The 22,552-nt window shown below is 40.5% G+C and overlaps 1 protein-coding gene across 2 annotated transcripts in view; it reads left to right on the top strand.

Moving 5' to 3' along the window:
- Positions 1-22,552, top strand: part of SLC1A1 (solute carrier family 1 member 1) — a 46,076-nt gene that overhangs the window by 4,249 nt on the left and 19,275 nt on the right. Inside the window, exons 1-4 of one of the 2 annotated variants that reach the window (XM_063129285.1) lie at positions 13,600-13,678; positions 15,831-15,971; positions 20,313-20,405; positions 21,275-21,389. In XM_063129285.1, the coding sequence (XP_062985355.1) occupies positions 15,917-15,971; positions 20,313-20,405; positions 21,275-21,389 (263 nt within the window). In that variant the 5' untranslated portion in view covers positions 13,600-13,678; positions 15,831-15,916. Of the gene's footprint in view, positions 1-13,599; positions 13,679-15,830; positions 15,972-20,312; positions 20,406-21,274; positions 21,390-22,552 lie in introns of those variants that run through there. The other variant, XM_063129284.1, reaches the window with a different exon arrangement.

Here is a 22,552-nt window from a genome sequence, read left to right as displayed (position 1 = left end):
TTTTATATCTGGTCACACTAGGCAGGGCTCCTGCAGCTTTAACTGTTGTGACGAAGAGAGAATTCACCAGGTGCTGCATGCATACAAATGACACCTGTTGAAATTCCCTTTTCTATACAACTGCCCTGTCCTCCTTTTCATATGGCCACCCTAAGCTACACGTTACATTGAACGTACTTTAGCTGGCTGTTCGTATTTTGAAAGAAAAGCATCCATGTGGGCACTGCTCCAGATTGTGCTTCCAATCTTGATCAGGAGCCAGTGCTGTTTTCACAATGAAACTCCTCCCACAGCTACAGTTTCATCGTTGGGGACAAATAGCAGCCTGCAAGAATTTGGGGTAGGAAATTGGTATGGGCCCTGATTCAGATCAGGAGCGTGGTCTGAATTAGGGCCCTGGGCTGCTGCTTCTCCTTCAAAATACAAGTGACCAACTTAACCACACCTTTTTAAAAGTGCATTTAATATGTAACATGTAGTTGGGTTTGATCTGTTGTGCAAGAGTATCTTCCGCCCCACCCCAATCTGTTTTGCAGAACAGATTATCAGCACTCACAATTCTGACAGTGCTGAACACCTGTTATCGGGAAGAATATCCCCGGGTTTGTTCTTACATGATAAAGTTTATCATGTGACCACCTGACAGAGCCAATCATCTACTTGACAGTGTGTGTATAAGTGGTATTGAGTAAAAGAGCTAGGTTCCAAACTCTCACAAGGGCTCACACAAGCCCTTTGGAATTGTTTACTCTTTTGCATTTAAACAATTGACCACTATGACTTATCACAAACTTCTTATGAATCTTGTTTGAGGAGACAAAGAAGTATAAAGCTCCCTTATAGAACTTGCTTTGTGGATCTTGGCCAAGGCTCTGTGCCTCTGGAACTGTCTGGATCTGATTCAGTCGGCAAATTCATATGTGCGCAAAACCTTCCTCTGGGAACCAATCACCATGAAAATGATTTGAATTTTGTTTTCTAAACTAACCATTTGGTGGTTAATTTTCCTTCCTGCAAGGAGAAATTTAGAGATTTAAACCAGAACTTTTTTTAAAAAAATCATCCTTTCTCAACTGAACAAGATAGGACTAGTTAAGTCTACATTTTAGAAAAATAAGCAACATAATAAACAATTGTGTTACTAATTATTATAAAGCTGGTGAAATTATTGTAGAGGGTCACTGTTTGCAAACTACTCCATTTTCAGAACAGAGAAATATTTTACATAGATGTCAAACTAGCTTTTCACATTCTTAAAAAAATAGAGATATCCATACACTTTAAAATATGCTATTAAGAGCTTCTGGAAAATCTGGCAACACATTTGTATGTATATTTTAGTAATCACTTCAAATAAATGTTGTATGTAGAGAACTGTGGTTATTGGGTGGTTTAAAATATAATAAATAAATTGCTAAAAACTCTTTCCATGTTTTGTTTTCTTCAAGAAGTATATTGGAATCCAAATATATGGTCATAAATTAATCTCCATTTAGCAAAGAATGCAGGCAACTATAAGCCTGGATTAATAAAGAATAGTCTGTACCTACTGTACTAAAATAGCTTTCACAAATAGCACTATGTTAAGATCTATACTTCAATACTTTGGAACATTGTTAACAAGGATGCCTGTTATGCTAGGTGTATTTTTAGTACTTGGAATGATAAAGTGTGCCATATTTTAAACAACCAGTTGAATTGCCTTTTATGTCATAGTTAAAGGTCATCATATCCTTACACTCTACGCAATTTTAGTTTTTGTAATATATGACAACTTTTGAATTGAATATATTTTGTAGTTAAAATGAACTCATACTTTTTTCTAGAATAAAGAACAAAATATAGCTCCTTTCTTTCCTTAGTTTCATCAGTAGCATCGTAAAGAGAATTTAAAAAATACTGTTTGAGTTATTTTCCAATAGCAAATTATGTATAGGAAGATGGACAGTGCAATCTATGTATTCAGGAGTAAGTCTCATTGAGTTCAGTGGGACTTATGAACAGGTATGTATAGGATTTCAGCCTTAAATACAACTCATTTTAGTTGAATTGGGACCAATATTTTTATTTATATTATATTATATTTTATATAAATTATTTATTTATATTAGTGTTTGGGGAATTGCATTTACTTAAGGATGTTCAGTTGCTTGTTTCAGGGATTTTTGAATTAACTAATAAGAATTAAATTGTTAATAAAAACAGCAAGTACATTTGAAACTTTTTGTAATCCAGCTTTGAGTAAAAAGTAGTGTAGCATCTGAACTGTGTATCATAGGCATGATACAGCTTGTTCTTTGTCCTGGCTGAATGTTTCACTGTTAATGTCAGTGGCATAGTTTTACTGTATCCACACTGCACCAACTCAGCTCTACTGGTCGGTGGAGTGGAGGAAAAGTTCTGCTCTGGCAGCTATCCTCCATTAATCTTTATGCTGTCCGGTGCTAATGTGACAATTTCATTGCCTTGGGTGAAACTCACAACAGGCTTCTATATACCTTGCCTCAACTCTAAATAGGTTCTGTTCCTGTACAAGCCCCTTTTCACAAGCTGAGCAATGGTACAATGATCATGACATGGTGCATACGTTGTGGGCGCTATATCACTCGCCATCAGTAATATTACAAGGGGTGTTTATATGAACATCCTTCACGCATTGCAAGAGGGAGTGGGCTTGCATCAGCTGCTATGCCTTCTGCAAGCCAGCGCATTCATTAAAAGATGTAAGGTCAGCATGACCAGATTTCCCAGTTTCCTTGAACTCTATCGTATAATTCAAACACTACTAAGCAAATGTTGTGCTAGATTATACTGACACTCTGGTATCCTGGCCTTCCATAAATTAAAGACAGCAGTTTTAAAGATTTCCCCCTGCACAATATGGAATCTCATTCAATCTTTCTATGCATAATTTGCTGTTGATATCCAAATAACAGTTTTCTCTTCTTTGATATATTATTTATTCATCAAGTATCAAGAAACATTTTAAATAACGAAATAAGTTAATTGATTAACTAAGGGAAGGTATAGGGGTATGATTTTTGAAAAATAGAAAGATGAAAGAATGGGGTAAAGAAGTGTTTTGATGAGTGCTGGAGAAAGCTAAGAGCCTGGCAGCTAAGAATAGAAAAGAAATATCTTTCATATGGCACCACAGTTACTACAAACTCATTCTGTCAAAATTCTAAAACAAACAGGGAAGTTCAATCATCAGTTTTTGCAATTCTTGTTTATTTCATTTGGATTTGATCTGATGTGATGCTCTGAAAATCGCTAAGTTTACAACCTTATTTTCAAACTGCCAGCTGAAAAGGTACCTGTGTTCCTCTGAGTGAAAGTAAGGGCCTTGCTAGACGAGGCCTTAGCGCGCTTTGAGGCCCGGTTTCCCTGCTGTGTGTCCAGATGACGCACAGGGGAATCCGGGGTCAAGGCGCACTGAAGCCTCCCTTAGCGCACCATAAGCGAAGTCGCTTATGGCGCGCCTTTTCCACAGCCCCGGCCTCAGGCCGGGGCTGTGGAACGTCTAGGAAGGTCCGTGGCTTTTTGCGGCTACTCACGAGTAGCTGGGAAAAGCCATGGCCTGGGCACAGCGCTCATACAAGCGCTGTGCCCATTGGGCCGGGGGGGGACATGGGGGGGAAGGCCGGACCGGCAGGAGAGGGGGATGGCGGAGGGTGACACGGGAGATGGAGGGGGATGGCGGAGGGCGACATGGGAGACGGAGGGGGATGGCGGAGGGCGACATGGGAGACAGGGACGGGGAGGGAGACATGGGAGACGAGGATGGGGAGGGAGGGCGGGGAAAGAGTGGGCAGGGGGCAGGGGGCTTAATTTAAAAAAGGGTGGGGGGCTTAAGTAAAAAAAAAAAACGCTTACCTTCTCCGGAGTCTTCGGGCCGCACGTGGCCCCTTTAACAAAAAAAATGGCCGACGCTGCAGGGCTTCTGTAGTCCCTGCGTGTCGGCCGTCTAGGAGGCGGGGTGGCGCGTGCTAAAGTTAGCGCGCCGTCGCCCCGCCTCCATGCCGGCTTATCCGGCAGGGTCTAGCAAGGCCCTAAGAGAAAACTGAACTTTCTATTTTTTATTTTATTTTTATTTTTTTGGCCTGGAAAGAAAGTTGAAGAATTTTCCTCTCTTTTTTTTTCTTGACTTCATGAATTGAGAATAAGAACAATTAATATCTGTTATAGAAAGATTGTTGGATATGATAAAACAGACCCAGAGACAATTCCCATCCAGAATTTGGAAAATTTAATTCTGCAGGCAATTTGAGCTCTACTTTTATATGTGGGTTTACTGATAATAGACGTTATTCATCAAGGCCAGTAATTATCAGAACAGGAACCTTTTTGCCAGAATTCCCAGATAGGCTTCCTGCATGCATTTTACAAATCTGATGAACCTTTCTGACAGACAGAAACACAGACAGGGCAGACTTCCAGCTCCGGAAACCGCAGCCACAGGTTGTCTTTGTGCTGGAAATGAGAGAGGGATGGGGTGTAATTTATAGAGTAATTGACTGCCTTTATACACATTCAGAGATGCAGGGATCAAAACGATGGGATTTTATACAATCCTGAAAATCCTAATTTTATGTGCTGTACAATGTCCAGTGCTAATGTGACAATTTAATTGCCTAAGTGGCTGATTAATATTTGCAGTCTAATTGGCTGAATAATATTAATTGTGATAGTGATGATGGAGAAAGTGAGGTAGGTAATATTGATGGAGAAAGTCAGATGAAGAGCTGTATGTGGGTGATGATGGGAGCAGACTGAAGGCAAATCAGAAGATTTGGGCACCAGTTCTTCCCACCATATCCAAAAGAGAAGGGAAGAAGAATCTCCTTCCCTCCTCCTCCCTCCTTCCTTCCTTCCTCTCCATCCTCAGCTAAATTCCTGGAGGTGGGGTAGAGGCAGTACTGCTCTTTGGAAGATGCTTTTTTTAACTTTCCTCTACCTGGCCCCTGCCTTAATGGCAGTGCTTTGGCACCACAAGGCACCTTGCGCCTGCCTTTGCTTTCCTTCCCAACATCTGCACGGGAAGGAAGGCAAGTGCAAATTTTCTGGCCCTGCACCTCTTGAAAAGTAATAAAAAAATGGGGGGGGGAGAGGTGAGGAATGGGGCCGTTCCTCCCCCCCTTTTTAAATTATAATCTTTATCTGCGGAGCTCCACAGTTACAGAAAATAAAAAGGGGGGGAGGAATGAGGCAGCAGAAGAGGATGCGACTGGGTGAACTACTTCTCCTCGCTCTAGCTGCCCGTTCCTTCCCACCTTTTAAAAAATGTTATAAACTGTATCAGTGGAGCTCCACAGATTCAATTAATCAAAACAAAAATGGGGTGGGGTGGGAAGGAATGAGGCAGCCAGAGGAGGATGGGAGAGGGACTGGGTGAACCACGTCTCCTCCCTCTGGCTGCCTATTTCTTTTTATTTTTAGTATCTGTATCTGCGGAGCTCCACAGGTATAGATAATAAAAATTTAAAAGGAGGGGAGGAACAGCTCGTTCCTCTCCTCTCCCCCCTCCCTTTTTGTTTTTGTTTTACTTTTCCAGAAGTGGAGGGCTGCCCATGGCGACCAGTCAGGGGGCACCATGTGTTGTGACAAGCCTCTGCTGCCAAAAAAGTTGGGGTAAGTGCCCTACTTCTTTGGAGCAGAGTTTCCAGGGTTTGCCCCCGGATGGCTTTGCATCATGTAAATGACTTGCCGCTACTGCGAAGCAACCCTGGGGCAAACCCTTCGTGTAGATGTCCCTACCTTACCATGTTTTTGTGCAGGTACCAATGTGATCCCTTTTGCCAAATCTACTTTCAGTGCATCCTGTAATCTATCTTCTGAGATCTGCCTCAAGTGAGCCAGTGTGGTTGGAGTGATTGACCTGGGAGACCCAGATTCCTAGTCCTCATTCATCCATGAAGCTCACTGGATGCTTTTGGGCTATTCAGTGACTCTCGTCCTAACCTACCTTGTGAGGATAAAATGGGGGGGGGGGCATATATACCACCACTCTTCCTTCTTCCTAGGAAGAAAGGTAGGATATAAATGTAATAAATAAATAGGCAGAAGTACCTGTTTTCATTTGTAGAGACTACATCCTTATCCATTCTTGCCACTTCTTTTGATAGGCTATAAGGAATAGTTTCTACCTCTTGGATACCTATATTCCCTAAGGGTATTTATTTCACAGATTTAAACTACCTTAATATTCCCTCTTCAGCTACAGGAGAATGGTGTATGTGTTCAAGGTAGCAGTCTCAGGCCTTAGCTAGACCTAAGGTTTATCCCGGGATCATCCCGGGGTCATCCCTGTTCATGTAAATGACACACGGGGGATCCCAGGAGCAGGCAGGGACGACCCCGGGATGATCCCGGGATAAACCTTAGGTCTAGCTGAGGCCTGAGTTTAAATAAGGCAGCCACAACAGGTCAGGTCAGTGCCCCACAAGCAACCTATAATACACCCTTGAATTCTGTGCAATGTGCCAATGTTTTGTGTCAGACACACAGGAGTTCTTTGGCAGCTGAGTTGGTTACCAGAAGGTAGAACATTTGAAGACTCTCATTTTATGCCATGTGTGAGGAAGCTGACTATAACTGAGTTTCTAAGAGCAATAAACTGAAAATAAAAATCTGTTCTAGAATCAGAAGAGAAACTCCTTGCATGAAATTTCTTTTCACTCACAATGATGACAGTGAGTTTTCGCCTCTTTGCTATGGCATTTCTTTCCCTTGAGTGACGGAGTGCTTATAAACAAAGTAAAAGAGTGAATCGTTTTTGGCAATGAGTTAGTAGAAAAACTTGTAAACATATGCCCAAATATATTTATAATGAATATTTGGAATTAATTGTCTAATTGGTTTTTAACAAAATTGGCTTTCAGATATATTTGTTTCCTTTAGGTATATTTACAAATACATATTTATTAATTTGAAATGTATGATGTGCATGCCGGACAGCCTAAATAAAATGATAGACTGGAAATGTAAGGAGAGGTTTCTGTATCTTCCTACTGTGCAGAGCAAGATAAATTATATGGTATGCCACCACATTACTGAAATGCTTTGGTTTCATTCAATATAATGTACTTCATTAAAAAAGAAGAAGAAGAAGAGCGCTTCAAGGAAGAAAAGAGTTTTGGATTGCATATTTCTTAATCCAAGCAGATAACAGACAGATGGTTTCATTAGAAAGCTTCACACTTTGGGCTGAAGCACAACAAGCATCCTGATAGGGGAGGTGTATCTACGGAATAACAACAAAGATAATTGAAGCTCAAACAGTTTCCCTTATTTTATGTGTGTGTAAGCAGACTGTTTAGTTTAAAATATATAAATTTTGTTAATTTCTACAAAATATAAAAATGTGTGTTGATTAATTTTCTGTTTCTAACACTCTGGAATCATAGATCAACACATATAGAGTTCATGTTATTGAACATTGAGAACAGGATGTAGAATATTAAAGAATAGAGAGATAAGGCATTTCAGTGTAAAACAAATAGCTTAAACTCTAAGGTCCTTTTGTCATGTTTAGTTTTCCCAGAATAAAAACACATTGCTTTCCTTACCCTTGTTTCCCTCCCATTCCTCTGCTGCCTTCCCTTATGTTAAATTTTAGATAGGAAGCTCTACAGGGCATGGGACTGTCCTCTTATGCCTTGTAAAGCACAATGTACACTGACAGTGCTATATTAACAGCAGCAGCATTTGTTACGTGGGCCTTAGCTAGACCTACCTGTTAGTCTGCGACGGAGGGGTGAAGATCTCCCAATGGTTTTATCACGAGATCCCCCCTATGTTTACACACGGCGAGCAACGACCTCAGAAGGAGAGGCGTCGCGCCCACCATTTTTTATTTTTAAAGGGACAGCAACGCACGAACACTCGTGTGCAAAAGGTTGGTTTTTTTTAAAAAAAATTACTTTCCCTGCTCCCCCCACCCCACCCCTGATGGGCGCAGTGCTTCTGAGGAGCTCTGCGTCCCATGCGTGGGTCCCAGCTCCTCGCAAGGAACTGGGACAAACCATGGCACCCAGCAACACATTCTGTGGTCTCAGGCTCGAGACCACGGAAAAACTGGCCCTAAAGGGGAGTGCAAGATCCTGGGGCAAGGGAGGGATCATCCCTCCCTGATCCTGGGATCCCCTGTGTGTCATGTGAACGCACAGGAACAATCCCTGGGATCGGCTTGGGATTTTGCCCCGTCTATCTATGGCCGTGGTGTACACTTCTTCCTGCAAAGCAATTTTAGTTTAAGGGATTTTGCATTATCAGTCAAGAAGTAACCCATGTGTGTATATTTCTTTAAGGGTTATGAAGTAGAGGACATTTCTATGCATGCTCAGCGCATGCTCAGTCGAGAACTGAAGTACAGAGCGCCCACCATTATGGGCAGGAAGTGTGGAGGAAAAAAATGAAAGTAGGCTCCACCCTCAGTGTGGTTGGAAGTTGATGGCTCAAGTCTGCCTACCATATTTCTTTCTGTAAAGCTCTGAAGCCCTAGGACCAGATTGGTAGCCTCTGCTAAATTTTAAACGTTAACGTGTTGAAGATTTGAAATATTATAAGAGTTTCTTCTGGCTATGTCCTTTGTGTGTTATGAAGAACTTGACAATTTTCTTTCTGTGTGTAAATGACTGGAATCCATTTTCCCAGGAATATTGTTCTGGAAAGGCAGTGGGTAGTTCCGCATGTCATGCTAAGCAACTCTGAGAATAAGCCATCATGGGTTGGTTGGTTGCTCACTAACCTGACAAGCAATTGTGCACTCTGTGGTTTGCCCTGGTTTTTTCCCTCCCCCCCCCCAGCTCTTAGACCTCCCACCTGATCCCAACATGTATCCCAGGCACCTTTATTTCCTTAGTCTGTATGCCAGTACCCTTTCTGCAGTTGGTCCGCTGGGGTTGTCGGCTCTTGAGGGAAACTCCCCCTGCCCTATATCAGATCACCAAATGGAATTAATTTCTGAGCCCTTATGAACAAAGCAACACATTTGCAACCTTTTTTAAAAGAAAAAAAATGGGTGCATGGTCATCTGTCCACTATTTAGCCATGCATATCCTTATGCCCCTCTTGTCAATGTCCTTGTCAATTTCATCCTCCACTTCAGTGTTTCCCTTGCTAGCGAACACCTTTTTTAAAATGGCTGCTTCACATTATACTTAAGTTCTACTGACCGTAAAGCTCTTTCTCCCCAGCATCCACTAGCTGCTTTCATCTCCCCCACTCCCACTGCTCATGCTTGTTACTTCCCTCTACTGGTCTCTGTTGCCAGCTTTACATATGAGTTACAGAGCAGTGGGTGGGATTGGTAATGATATGCAACTGTCACCTGGCAAAGCAGTAAACAAGAGGGGGAAATTGCTCAAATTTCTAGGCAGAGCAGTAGAACTAAGGGGGAAATTGTTCAAATTTCATGACAAAGCAGTAAAATCGAGGGAGGAATTGTGCAGATTTCAAGGCAGAGCAATAAAACGTAGGAGAGCATTATGCAAATTTCCTTCTTTTCATTCTAATAATGAGTGGTAATGTGTATTTATGGCTGATGGCATCCCTTTCATCTAGTCATGTGTGACTGGCGAATTTGATTTGTTTGACTCACTTGGGGGTTGGTGTTCTGGGCCATTTTACCTGGCTACCATTTATTACCTGGAACAGGTACCAGAATGTGGTTTGTGTGGAAATTTCATGGCTTCTGGAATCCCTCCCACACAGTTATGTATGACTGGTGAATTTCTTGGTTTGGCTCCCTTGGAAGTTTGTGATGAAGACTTTTCCTGCGTATCGTTTATTGCCTGAAATGAGTACCAGAACGTGGTTTCTGTGGATGTTTGTGACTGATTGAATCACACATATGTGTGAAATGTGTTTGGTGGATTTCACTCACTTGGAGTTCTGAGCCATTTTTCCTAGGTACCTTTTATTGCTTGCAATAGATGCTGGAAAGTGCTTTCTGTGGACTTTTTTTTTTTAGCCTTATTGCATCTCTCCATCTAGTCATGTGTGATTGGTGAATTTGGTTGACTTGGATCATTTTAAAGTTGGCCACATACAGATGACCAATTTACCAAGTGGTAAGACTTGCTTGGTTCTTTGTATTTATGAAAGCTTGGTGTAACTATTTTCTAGCCACACACTCTAATGTGGTAAATTATATTGTTGGCCTTATCAAGTGGTACTAATAGAGGTGAGCGACTTGAGAATGTGATCTTCTATATTAGTAATCTGTGCAGGTGACATCAAGTGGGGAGAATATTTTCTCAACCTAAAGTCTTGTAGCTAGAGAAGTCTTTTAACGAACTTGTCTTCCCTGCTTTTTCTTTATGGTTTTCAGACTTTAAGATTTCTATTCTAAGCTGTGTTTATGTATTTAAATATCTGTAGTTTTTGTTTTTTAAACATCCACTTAGTTTTGTTTTGATAGGAATACCATTTAATATACAAATAAAACTCTTAATTTATTGCAAATTAAGAAACTGACTATGGCCTTAGCTAGACCAAAGGATTGTCCCAGGCAAATGGAGGGGGTCATTCCTGCCTGCTCCCGGGATCCCCTGTGTGTCATTTGGATGCACAGGGATGATCCTGGGACGATCCCAGGATATAGGCCTGGTCTAGCCATGGCCTATTTATTGCTGGAATACACTGGGCAGAAACTGAAATAAATGCGGGTTCTAGGGGAGCTTCAGACAATAATGATAAAAATAATGACGATGACAACAATAACTATATTAATAGTAAAAACACTAACATGAATAATGATATTGTAAACATAAACCCATCTTGGTCAGATTACTACTGTGTGTTAGAGGGTAGTTGTTTTAGTTAAGTGGGAAACAAATAACATCTCTGAAATATACAGTCTATGTGTGTTGTATGATTGGGGGTTTGGGTGGGATGTGTATATATGATTTTGATTTTAAGTTGTGAAACCAATAGGTGGCTTTGCAGGCTTAAAAACAGAAGAAACATTGGAAGGATTTTTTTCAATACATCTGAAGAAAGCTAAGCAGCCCCTGAGGAATGAAATAGCTTTCCAAAGATTCCTAGGCACTGTTTCAGTGATTGGTGACTCCCGAGGGCTCCCGGTGTTGAGCCCTGTGGCCAGGCCAGGGGATAAGGACCACCTTTGAGGCCGACCTCGCTCACCCACCTTGAGCCCGGGGCGGCAGGGGTTGGGGGTGGCAAGGGAAGGTCTCCCTACCCCTGGTTGGAGATGGACAGCAGGGTGGCGAAACTGAGCGCCACCTGCTGGACCAGGAAAGCTCGCCCGTTCACTTAGGATGGCCTGCAAGCAGGCCTGGCTGGATGCCTGAGGAGAACCCCCTTTGCAGATCTTGAATAAAAGTGGCCCAGTTTAACTCCAGCACTTGTGTCGTCTCTTATTTCTTGCGTCCGTCCCACAAAGCTAAGCAGCCCCTGAGGAATGAAATAGCTTTCCAAAATGCATTGGGCAAAATAAGAATCTCAATCCCACTTTAGAAGTTTTTCTTTTGTTTTGTGACACATAAGTGCCTCCCCAGCTTGTTTATTCCAGGCTTAAAGACATCACAAGAGAGAATAACTCTAATGAGAGGAGGAAATGTTTTATTGATCTCTTTGAAACAACACCATTATCAGTATAAATAAATGTTAAGTATAAATAAATGTTAAGACTGAGAACAGATTAATTATCTGTTCTGGCCCTAACAACCAGAAAGAAGTGACAAAACACTGCAGCAGTGCATGGAGGGATGGGTCTCCACTCCATAGCAACAGAACATGTCAGTATCTTTTGGGTGGAGCAATAGCAGTGACAGCATACTGCAAGTCAGCCATGTAATCTAAATTGCTGCACTTCACTATATTTTAGCACACAGTTAAGAAATGAGCAAACTTTTTTACATAACAAGTCTGTATAAACCACATCTACAGCCAGCCTTTGTAAATGCAGTGTGGTTTGTGTTTAGGTGTATCAGAAGCATACATTAAAGACAGCTTGATGCAATTTGTAAACGGAGGGAAACACAGCTAGCTCCTCAAATTGCTTATTTGTTGCAACTGCATCTTTGGATTTTGGAAGCAGGGGTTGTAACACCAGCACTTTAAAATCTGATTGGAGCTTGGGCTGTCCTTCATATCCCAATTTGAGTGTGGAAGAACACATGTTTGTTCCTAGTTTTAATTGTTTAGAGTGTCTTCTTTGTGTAGAAAGGCAAAAATCTTGCAGGATTTAAGAAAACAAAAAATTTATAAAGACGGTTATTACCCATGGACACATTGGCAATTCATTTACTATATTTCTATCTACTGTGTGTGAAAGGACACCCTGCTATTGATGCTGATGCATTTTTGTGTGCAAGAGCTACAGTGTAGAAGGTCAGGGGTGGAAGAAAGTGTTCTGATGTCCTTATTGCCACCCACAAAACCTACCAGGGGCTTCAAGCTATAAGTGGGAGTGTCTTTGCCTGAAGTGTGTTCCTTTGCAATCAGTTGGATTTCTCTCCGCATATATGGACCTAGAATTACGATGTGTACTTTTTCTGGCTGTCCTGCTTCTGAAACCAGACCTGCACAATGTTTAGCTCACCAGTCATGTCCAACGCACCAAGGGCTCAATAAATCTCCTGTGACTGAGGAAACAGGGGAGTTGTTAAGCACCTGGTAAGTCACAAAACATGGATGAGCAGTGAGAGCAGATGGATTGGTCTGATGGGTCACATTGTGCAGACTTACACTAAATGCGTAGGACTGCTGAATTAACAACGTATTGGTGCCTTACCTTGAATCCCCGGGAGTTTTTTACCCATCCCACAAAAAGGAAGGATCTCCACTGTCAATAATATGAATCACTTAACACAGCAAATTTAAATTAATCATAGATAATGTTTGCATGACTAACCATCTACTCCCCCCCCCCAAAGATATGGGGCATTTCTGCAAGATAGATCGAGGTAGCAATCCTGTGGTAACATACCTGAGAGTAAATCCCATTAAATTTAATGGGACTTAATTTTGACTAGTACATAGGATTGCAGTGCTAATTCTGACCTGTGCAGGACCCAATGAGTAAATATTTTGTATGTCTCTGATTTGTCCTGGCATTCTCTTTGAAAGAAACTACCTTTCATTCCAAGAAATAATTACTCTATAAATATTGCATAATTTTTAGAAATAATATGGGATGTTTGTGATAATTAATATTGATGATGCTATATAACCCTAATACTATCACCGCCTTATTTCTTTTAAGAGCTATGAGTAATCCAAACTTGCTCAATCTAAACCATCAGTCTTTAATTATACAAGAGGATGTGTGTCTGTCTGTTAGTGCCATAGCGCCAAGATGTGAAATCTAAACACCTGAAATTTGGCATATATAGTGAGAGGATCCTAGGCACTTCAGGGTTATTTGGCTTTTGAAATGCATTAATAAATGTTAATTTAAATGTGTCTCTGTGTTTGAAGCCTGCAGTACCATCATTAGTCACTAAGGGGCAGACGTTCCTAATCAGTGCATAGCTTTGTAGTCAAATATTGTTTGAAGCATGGGAGAGGGCGTACTTTGCAGAGCAGGGTTATATTGCTGCCCCTTAGCCCTTCTATGGGGCGAATGTGGGACAGACTCATCTCCATAGGGCTTCGCTATGGAAGAGACTGTGTTTGGGGGTGCTAACGGGATTGGCCTTATTCAGATGAGGTGGGCACAATGTGTCCAACTCTGACAGCTGTGTAACTTTGCCTGACGGTTTTGCTTATCAAACTAAGGACTCTTCCAGCCTGTGGAAAGCTTAATCCATTTGCTAGTTTGATATAATATAGAAAGACAGCAGTTACCTATCTTTCTATATTTCTTGTCAGTGTTTTCTTCATAACCCACTCTTGCTAAATTTATTTTTATTATCCTCCCAGGATCTGTGTACTCTGACACATACATTGAGAGGGAAACCTTTCCTCCTGGAGAGCTCTCTGGCTAAGAGAAAGGCTGCTGAAGAGAGCGGGAAGGGAGGTCTGTGTGCCTAAAATCCCACGAGAAAGGAGGCAGTTGGATTAATTAGATACCGTGCATATTCCTCTGTGGTCAACAAGCTGACGCACCAGGCAGATGTGTCAATTCTACTCTTGGGAAGAATCTATGGCCGTTTGTACACCTGCCTTTTCCCCCGGAATCATCCCTGTGCATGCAAATGACACACAGGGGATCCCGGGAGCAGGCAGGGACAAGCCCTCCATTTTCCTGGGTTGGTGTAGAAGATTTCCTTAGGTGTAGAAAGGGCCTATGTACCTCAAACTGTTATATTGGTTTTATGCCAATTTTAGTTATCATGGCTCCCTTTAAAGAATGTTGGGAATTGAAATTTGATGATGATGCCTTTGTTGCCTCTACCTAAACTACAGTTTTCTGGGGAGAGGGATTTACTATTGCACCTATTCAAGTCTATAGTATATATGCAATCTAATGTCTAGTACATTACTGTGCTAACATAACCTAGCATGTAGGAATAAGTCTATTTAGCTCATTCATATTTTACATTTACAAAGTAATCCTAATGGAGATTAGGGTTAATTGCTCAAGACCTCGCTTCTGAATAAAATTGTCCTTCGCTTACTCATTATTTATGTATGATAGCATTTTATTCAGAATCTGAATTAAAAGTTTGGAACTTGACGTCTGACTTTATCTGAATGTTCTCCTTTATGACACACAGACGGAATTTGGTTTTTAAAAAAACTAATTAATGAAGCAAAAGTATTTTTAAAAGACCTAGACCCTCCACAGTACAATGGAAACCCATTTGATTTGATCCAGTTCATTTTCACACCATTTAGATCAAAGCTCAGGACACACATTCTTCATCTACAGTGTTCAGATTATTTAAATAGTCAAAGAAAATATATTGCTTAGAACAAAGATATGAGGTAATAATAAGTAAGCTGCTGAATTGAGTCATGGGGTGGTTTTGTCCTTGAAGGTTTTTCTAGGAGCTATGTGTGCATTTACATAAAGTTTTCTAATAATTGTTACAACTACTGCAGAATTTCAATTTCATGCAAATAAAGTTAGTGTTCATGTGATATAGTTGGTGTTGAAGCAGGAATAAAACTCTACAGGATTACTGATTTGTTTTACCCTCCCTCAGGTTTTCAGGTGGTGGTGCTTGGCCTGAGAAGGTTTTATGCAACGGGCCTAGTGAAAGGGCTGGTGACGTCGCAGTGCCCTCCAAATGTGTTGGTCAACAACATCTAGCATGGCTAGTGACCATATTGGTGGAGGATGCTACGAGTTGCAGTCTGACACATCCAGGGGGAACCAAGTTGGAGAAGGCAGCTCTAAAGAAGAAACATTTAAAGTTTTGAGATCATTTACTTTAATGCTACCTAAAATTATATTTAGAATGTTTTGGGTTGGGTCCAGGTGTCTGTCGATGGAAGGCCTTGGGCAGAAGCTGACTTTCCTCCCCCTCCTCCCCTCACAAACTCCCATGGTCCAAAATTCTCCTTTGAGGTTTAGGAGTTCTGCTGAGTTGAGTGGGCTGTGTGGCATGGGAGAGCTGGGGTGGGAAGGGTGGAGATTGTAGAAAACTGGGCAGAGGCACCTTCTGTTCAATTTGAGAAGGTGCCTTCACTGCTCTTTCCATGATCTCCCCCTTCGCCCTCAGCACCACATGACATAGCCCACTACATGGAGCAGGGCAGGGTCCTTTGAAACTCAAGGAAGCACTTTTGGGGTGCTTTAGCTGCTGGTGAGAAAAGGAAGGAGCAGGAAAGTAGCTGCATATCTGGATCCAGTCCTTTGTTTCCCTCTATTTTATACTATTAAATTCATTTCTGCATTTCCCTCTACCTTTTAGGCATTGGACTAGGAGTTGCTGTTCGGGAATATGGGAAACTTTCAAATCTGGACAAATTTTACTTTGCGTTTCCTGGAGAAGTTCTGATGAGAATGCTTAAGCTCATCATATTACCATTAATTATATCAAGCATGATAACAGGTAAGACAAATGATTATGAAGACTTTAATCTTGATGTTTTTCTTATTTCTATAAATGAAAATGACGTGGTCAAAAAAAGTATCAGGCATGAGCCTGTAATAACAGGTCAGCAATAACTGCCATGGAATAACATCTCATTTAATACAAATATAAATTTCAATAAAGAATGAAATTGCAAGTTATATGAATGGGGAGTTTGGAAAACTAGTTGAGTATGAATTCATTTGTGGCTTCCAATAAAAGAGGATACAACCATAAATATTTGAAAATATGCACTTGATATTAGAATAGAATTCGGGCTTCTCTATTAATAAGTCTTTCAGGACATTCCATGAAATATGAATAGCATAATGTAGATGTTCAGTGATGCAAATGAACTCATTTCTAGCTAGACTTTTATTCACTTGTCTTTACCTCAAGCTGCAGCTATTTTCCTCTTCTCATAACTGATCTAAGCTAACAAGATCTGATATCTAATTGATCTGTGACCGGAGTGCACAGATGATGTTTTTGATTCCAAATATGTTATAATGCTGTGCCAAATGTTTGCCCACAAAAATGTTGGAGGTGTAATGGTGGCTTCAGGAGTAGGGCGAGGGGAATTGCTTCCTTGCTACTTACCTTTTTAGTGTTCCATTTGCAGCTTCTTCTTTCATAGAATCATAGAATAGTAGAGTTGGAAGGGGCCTATAAGGCCATTTCCTTCATCTACAGCTTCCATGTCACTTTTTAAAAATATATATAAGGCTAATCCTGACATAGCCCAACTAGGGATCATGGGAAGCACGGTGACATGTCAAACAGCCAATTGCACTTTTTACTCCATTTCATAAAGCTGATATATCATTTCTGAATATAATTGAAAACTCTGAAAATAAAAAGACTCTAAAGACTGTTCAGATTTCAGGGTTGGTTGGTTGGTTTGCTCTAAAGCTTATATAAGTGAGATCCTCTACCAAAATGTTGCCTAACCGATGTTTCTGACTTCTCCCCAATGGGATGAGGGAGGGCTGGGAGTCCTCAAAGGCTATTTGTCTGCCGTACTAGTTTACTACACTGTGCCAGACTGCTGGGTTTTTGTGTGTTTGTTTATATGACAGGGGGAGGACAGTAGGAAGTACAAAGTCCTCCACCTGTAGCTTTTTATCTCTTGAATGTTGCTATCTCAATCTGCCTTTTTGATCAAAGTTTATTACAGCTATAAACACTTCGCAAACAGTTTTTCCTAAAGGAAGAGCATCTTTGTTTTGCTCCTCCTCTCTTTTTAAAGGGCCAACAGCTGATAATGGGGGAAAGAGCATACCCAGTGAGGGACTGGGAAGGAGAAGAGTATTTTGTGGGATATGCTTCCAAGCTGAGGCCAGCCTGCTCTTTGCCCCTCTTCCTGGACTCTCTCCAATCTATTTACTTCCTCACAGCACACCACATACGTTTAGCTCCACTCCCTCCCCCTCCGTGGTGACCAGAACTGTACACAGTATTCTAAGTGTGGTCGCACCATAAATTTGTATAAGGGCAGTATGATACTGGCAGTTTTATCCTCAATTCCTTTTCTTATAATGCCTAACATTTGCCTTCTTTACAGCAGCCAATCATGTGAGAGCCTGTGCTTCTACAGCTGTATGTATGCAGGCTCTCTTTTACAGGTATAGCACCAATCATGTACACATATGTAAACATGGGGGCTAGAACCGATGGGGCCCATGGCATTGACATCAGGTCAAGCAGATGCTGTCCTGCTCCCCACTCTGCATTGTAAACATTTAAAATAAACACTTGGAGGGGAATGCAAGAATAGAGATTTAGTAAATCAAGGGTCATCAGTTGAGAAGTAAAGAGTTAAATTGGCTAGGCTGATTTGATCTTGCCTATGTAGTAGAGGGACACCTGTGCAAATCTGCATATCAAAATAACCATCATGAAAAGTGGTGATATCTCAGGGCCAAATGTGCTTGTTGGTTATCATATAGCTTGCACAACGATTGCTCTGGAATGCACAAAATCTAAAATTCTGTCCCTGTTTCGTTTGGCTGATCAGTGGCATCAGTAAATCAAAAGCAACCCAGTTGTGTGCATGCTGATTTTTAGCATTCCAGATCTCCGTGTGCACTAGGGCAATCTTTACTGATCTCAATCCACTCTCACCCCCCCCCCATTGATAATCTCTGGCTATTTTGATATGCATTTTGCAATACCATACCCCTCCCACAGATCTATATGATTGACCTTGATGGAAGAGACCATACTTGGGACACTGCATGAAGCAGATTGGCCATGTCTCTGCTGACATGTTCACAAAGAATAGATGCATTATAAAAGGCAACCTACTTTGCCAAACTATGAACTGATGTGGTTGTTCGAATTAATCCTTAGCGCACATTTTAATGTTTGATAATGACTGGTAAAACCACACTCTTAAACAATGTGACAAAGGATGTGAGATGGGTGTTTGAGGTCAGATCTTTTGTCTCTGCAGCCTATATCTCATGACAACAACCCATTGTCCGCCTTGGAAACTGGCCAAGTGTGCAGTATGAAATCAGTCTTTCTAGAGAAAGGATTTATGGTTTGATTATCAAATATAGCAATGTTGGCAGAGGTAGTTAAACAGGTCATGCCTTTGCTGATTCTGTTTAATGACCAATTTATTGTGTGGGCTAAAATGGTATGGAGGAAGAAATGGATTCTGTCAGTTTACCTCTAATAGCTAGGTGACTTGTTCTGGCCTTGCTAGAAGCTATGAGAAAGGGAGGAGATACACTGCATTGCTGATTCATATTCAGTGATCACTTTCAGATTTGATTGGTGGTTAATTTCTGAATGGAATCCAGCAATGGATGTTATTTATTTATTATTAATATTTACATGCCACCTTATCTGCTAAAAAAAATCAAGGTGCTGTACAATACTTAAAAACAATAAAACCTTAAAACAGAATAAAAGTGTTGCTACTTGCTGGGTGTTCTAAGAATTCTAGTAGAAATAATACATACATCAATTAAGGAATAATTTAAATTATGTTGTCTCCTCTGTTTTCTCTCTCTCTCTCTCTCTCTCTCTCTCTCTGCTTGATGTGGGTATTATTTTTTAATTAACGGATTATTATTTTAATTAAATCAATACCACTGAGAGGCAAAACTTGCTATCAGTCATTTGAATAAGGTCCTGTCTACAGAACCGAAATTATGACTATTTCTAAAACTGATTATTTTATTTTATTGGATAGACAGGCTAGCATCCAACTCATAAAATAAATTTCCCATGTCGCTGTGCCGCTTTAAAAAGCTGTAATTTCTAGAGGGGTAGCAATGTTGGTCTTGATGGGATTGTTTGATAATGATGCCTCCTGTTAGAAAGGCAATTAGCAGAGAAAAACAAAAGAGGCAAAATAGAATGAGCATTTACCAGTTCCACATGTACACAAGGTTACTTAGAATAAAGAAGATCACTCCCTTCTTGAGTGAAGGAAACTTTACTCACAAATGGGTAAAAATGCAGGTATAGTATGGAATTTCAAAAGAGGTTTCTTCAGTCTAGTTTGTGTTCCATTACACAGGTAGGAGTAAGAGCAAACACATGTGCTCTCATCAATGATGGAAGTCAGAAAGAAGAAAGGAGGGAGGGAAGGAATGGGAGGAAAGAAGGAAGAAATCACAGGAAACCACACTATAGGGTTTAGAGTTCCAAAGGTTAGTTGTGGTCAGATTTCCCATGAATTAACTAACTACAACGCTGCCTCCTTCCAGTAACTTGCAGAAGAGTTTGCAATATTCCTAACAAGTCTGTGGCAAGAAAAACAGTGAAGTCTTGTGGCACCTTAACAAACTTACAATGATATAAGGTTTCATGAACTTTCATGAACCCATTGCTAGGAACAGGCAACAGGTGAGAACCATCACTTTCATGTTTGCTTATGAGCTTCCAGAGGTATCTTTTCTGGTTGGCAGGTATTGGAAACAGAATGCAGAACTGTCTTTAGTTGTTGTTGTTGTTTATTAGCCAATCTCAGATAATTCACAAAACAAGATGTAAAACCATACAATACAGTACAATACAATAGCATAATAAAAAGTTTTGTAAACTGCCTTGGTTGGCATCAGTATAGAATGCAGTACAGAAATACAATAAATATGATAAAGTTTAAAACAGAGTAAAGTCAGCAACAGTGGAGAGATCTTAAAACACACAAACACCTTTAAAAACACACACAATAAAGGACTGAAAAGCCTGGGGAAATAAAGTCTTCACCTGTTTCTGAAAAGACCACAATGTAGGCACTAGGCAACATTTATAAATGTTTTATGTACTAAAAAAAAGTGGTTTTTTTTTATATCTTCACAGGTGTTGCTGCTTTGGACTCCAGTGTTTCTGGAAAGATTGGTTTACGAGCAGTTGTATACTACTTCTTCACTACAGCTTTAGCTGTAATCCTAGGTAATACACAGTCCATTCCTGGAGTCTTCATAATCCTTAAATTTCTTTGTAGTCTGGGATGATGGGTTTTTAAAAAGGTCAGTTGGCAAATCAGCAGTGTCTTTTCTTAGCGTAGCCTATAACTTTAGAGAGAACAAACTTAAGTATAACGTGAGTAAAATTATCTTGCTAAACAGTAATACCCAGAGACATGTTCTTGGACTAAGACCTTTTGTCCATATTATGTTCACTCTGCGCAATTTCATAAGCATACGGTTATTCTCTTTACAACAAAAACTTTTACTTAATCATGGGACTGCATGTTCATTATGGTAGTAATAATGCATGCTGCTGCCTCCGAGACATTAAGGACAGTTTAGGGTTAGGGTTAGGGTGAGAACAGGATTGGGACAATTATTTGTGACACTGATATTTCTATGTACAAACTATAGCCAAGAGATTAATTTGTAGTGCTTTTTTCAAATTAGCATGGCAATATAATAATAATCTGAATGGGAAATGTGAGTTTCGTGGAAACTGGGGATGACAAAAATAGCTTAACAGCTGTTGTCTATTTGCTGTAGTCAGCCACAACATTTAACAAAATAGCTTGTGGTCATACTACATCTATCTGCAGCCCTGATTAAGCAGCAGTTCCCTCTGTCTCTCTTATATGGCATAATGTGTCCTCATGTGATTATTTCTATGTAATCACAAGATCACATTAACATGTAATAATGAGTTTTTTGGAAGAGTCAAATCCTGATTCTAGGGTTGGCATAATTCTGGTATGCAGTTTCCATTCTCTGGACAGAAGCACTGTACTCCTTTTTTTTTTGGTAAATGCTTTGTGCAAGGTGTATTCAGAATCAGATTCTTCTCAATTACAGGGATTGTATTGGTTGTGACCATCAAACCAGGAGTATCCCAGAAAGCTGATGAAATTGACAGGATGGGTAGCACACCTGAAGTCTCTACAGTTGATGCCATGTTAGACTTAATTAGGTAAGCCTTTGAGATAATGGGTTGGATCCAAAGTTAAGTGTGTGCAACAGGACTGACAGAAGTTGACTTCCCCATGGTGTGGGAGCTGAAGGGATCCTGACAGTTTGGTGGAGGAAACATCCACCAATGGAGCGCCCACTCATGGGCAGTGCCTTTGTCAGACCTCCTTTCCCCTTCAGTCCTTTGTGCCCCATCCCATTCAACAGGTTCCCCACATATTCAAGGGGCTGCTGTGGAAATGCAGGGTGAGGAAGTCAGTTTCTGCCTGCCCAGTCAGTGCACTTAAATCTGGAACCAACTTTCTATTATGTTGCTAAGAAGACTGCACAATAAGTTCTGGTGTCACAGTTTTAAGCTACCTATGCATTTGAGATATGGAATAACCACCTATACTATAGCACTTTAGACAATATAAAAGACTTTACATAATGGTGCAGTTTTGATGTTCCTCTTCTTGAAAAAGCACAAAGGGCAACATATGCAATTCATGTCACTATTTTTTCTTCGTTTGGTGGGGTGGTTTTTCTTCTCAAAAATTATTATTATTATTATTATTATTATTATTATTATTATTATTATTATTATTTATATAGCACCAAATGCAGGAAGATGGCTCTTTCCCTGCCCAAATAAAATGATATGGTCACTAAACACTTCAAGGAGAAAGCTTTATAAAGTCTTAGACTTCCAACACATTATTTCTTAGGTGGGGCATTTTCTTCCTACTACAGTATGTCAATGCAATCAAGTACTCTATTTTTATATCATATGTGCTGTATCCTAACTGAATGAGAGAGAAGATACAGCAGAGAAAACAGCCTGATCTGTTGTGAGCCCAACTACTAAAATGTCAGCTCTTGAAGACTGTATAGATTTTCAACTTGATCAGTAGTTCAGTGGTAGAGCACATGCTTTGCGTAAAGAAAATCTCAGGTTCAGTTCCTGGAATCTCCAAGTTGGACTTTGAAAGACCCTGGAGAGCCACTGATAGTCAGTGTAGATGAAACTGAGATAGAAGGACTCAGTGTAAGGCAACTTTCTATGTTCCTAATGGCCAGACAAGATCTTTCTAGAACCTCAAGACTGGATAGATGTATTTTTAGGGATATGTGGAGAGAGAGAGAGAGAGAGAGAGAGAGACAGATAGAGTTTTCATCATGCCC

Source organism: Elgaria multicarinata, chromosome 6 (genome assembly GCF_023053635.1).
Source record: "Elgaria multicarinata webbii isolate HBS135686 ecotype San Diego chromosome 6, rElgMul1.1.pri, whole genome shotgun sequence".
In the NCBI taxonomy this organism is placed as follows: Eukaryota; Metazoa; Chordata; class Lepidosauria; order Squamata; family Anguidae; genus Elgaria; species Elgaria multicarinata.
This window is presented reverse-complemented; position numbering and strand designations above follow the sequence as displayed.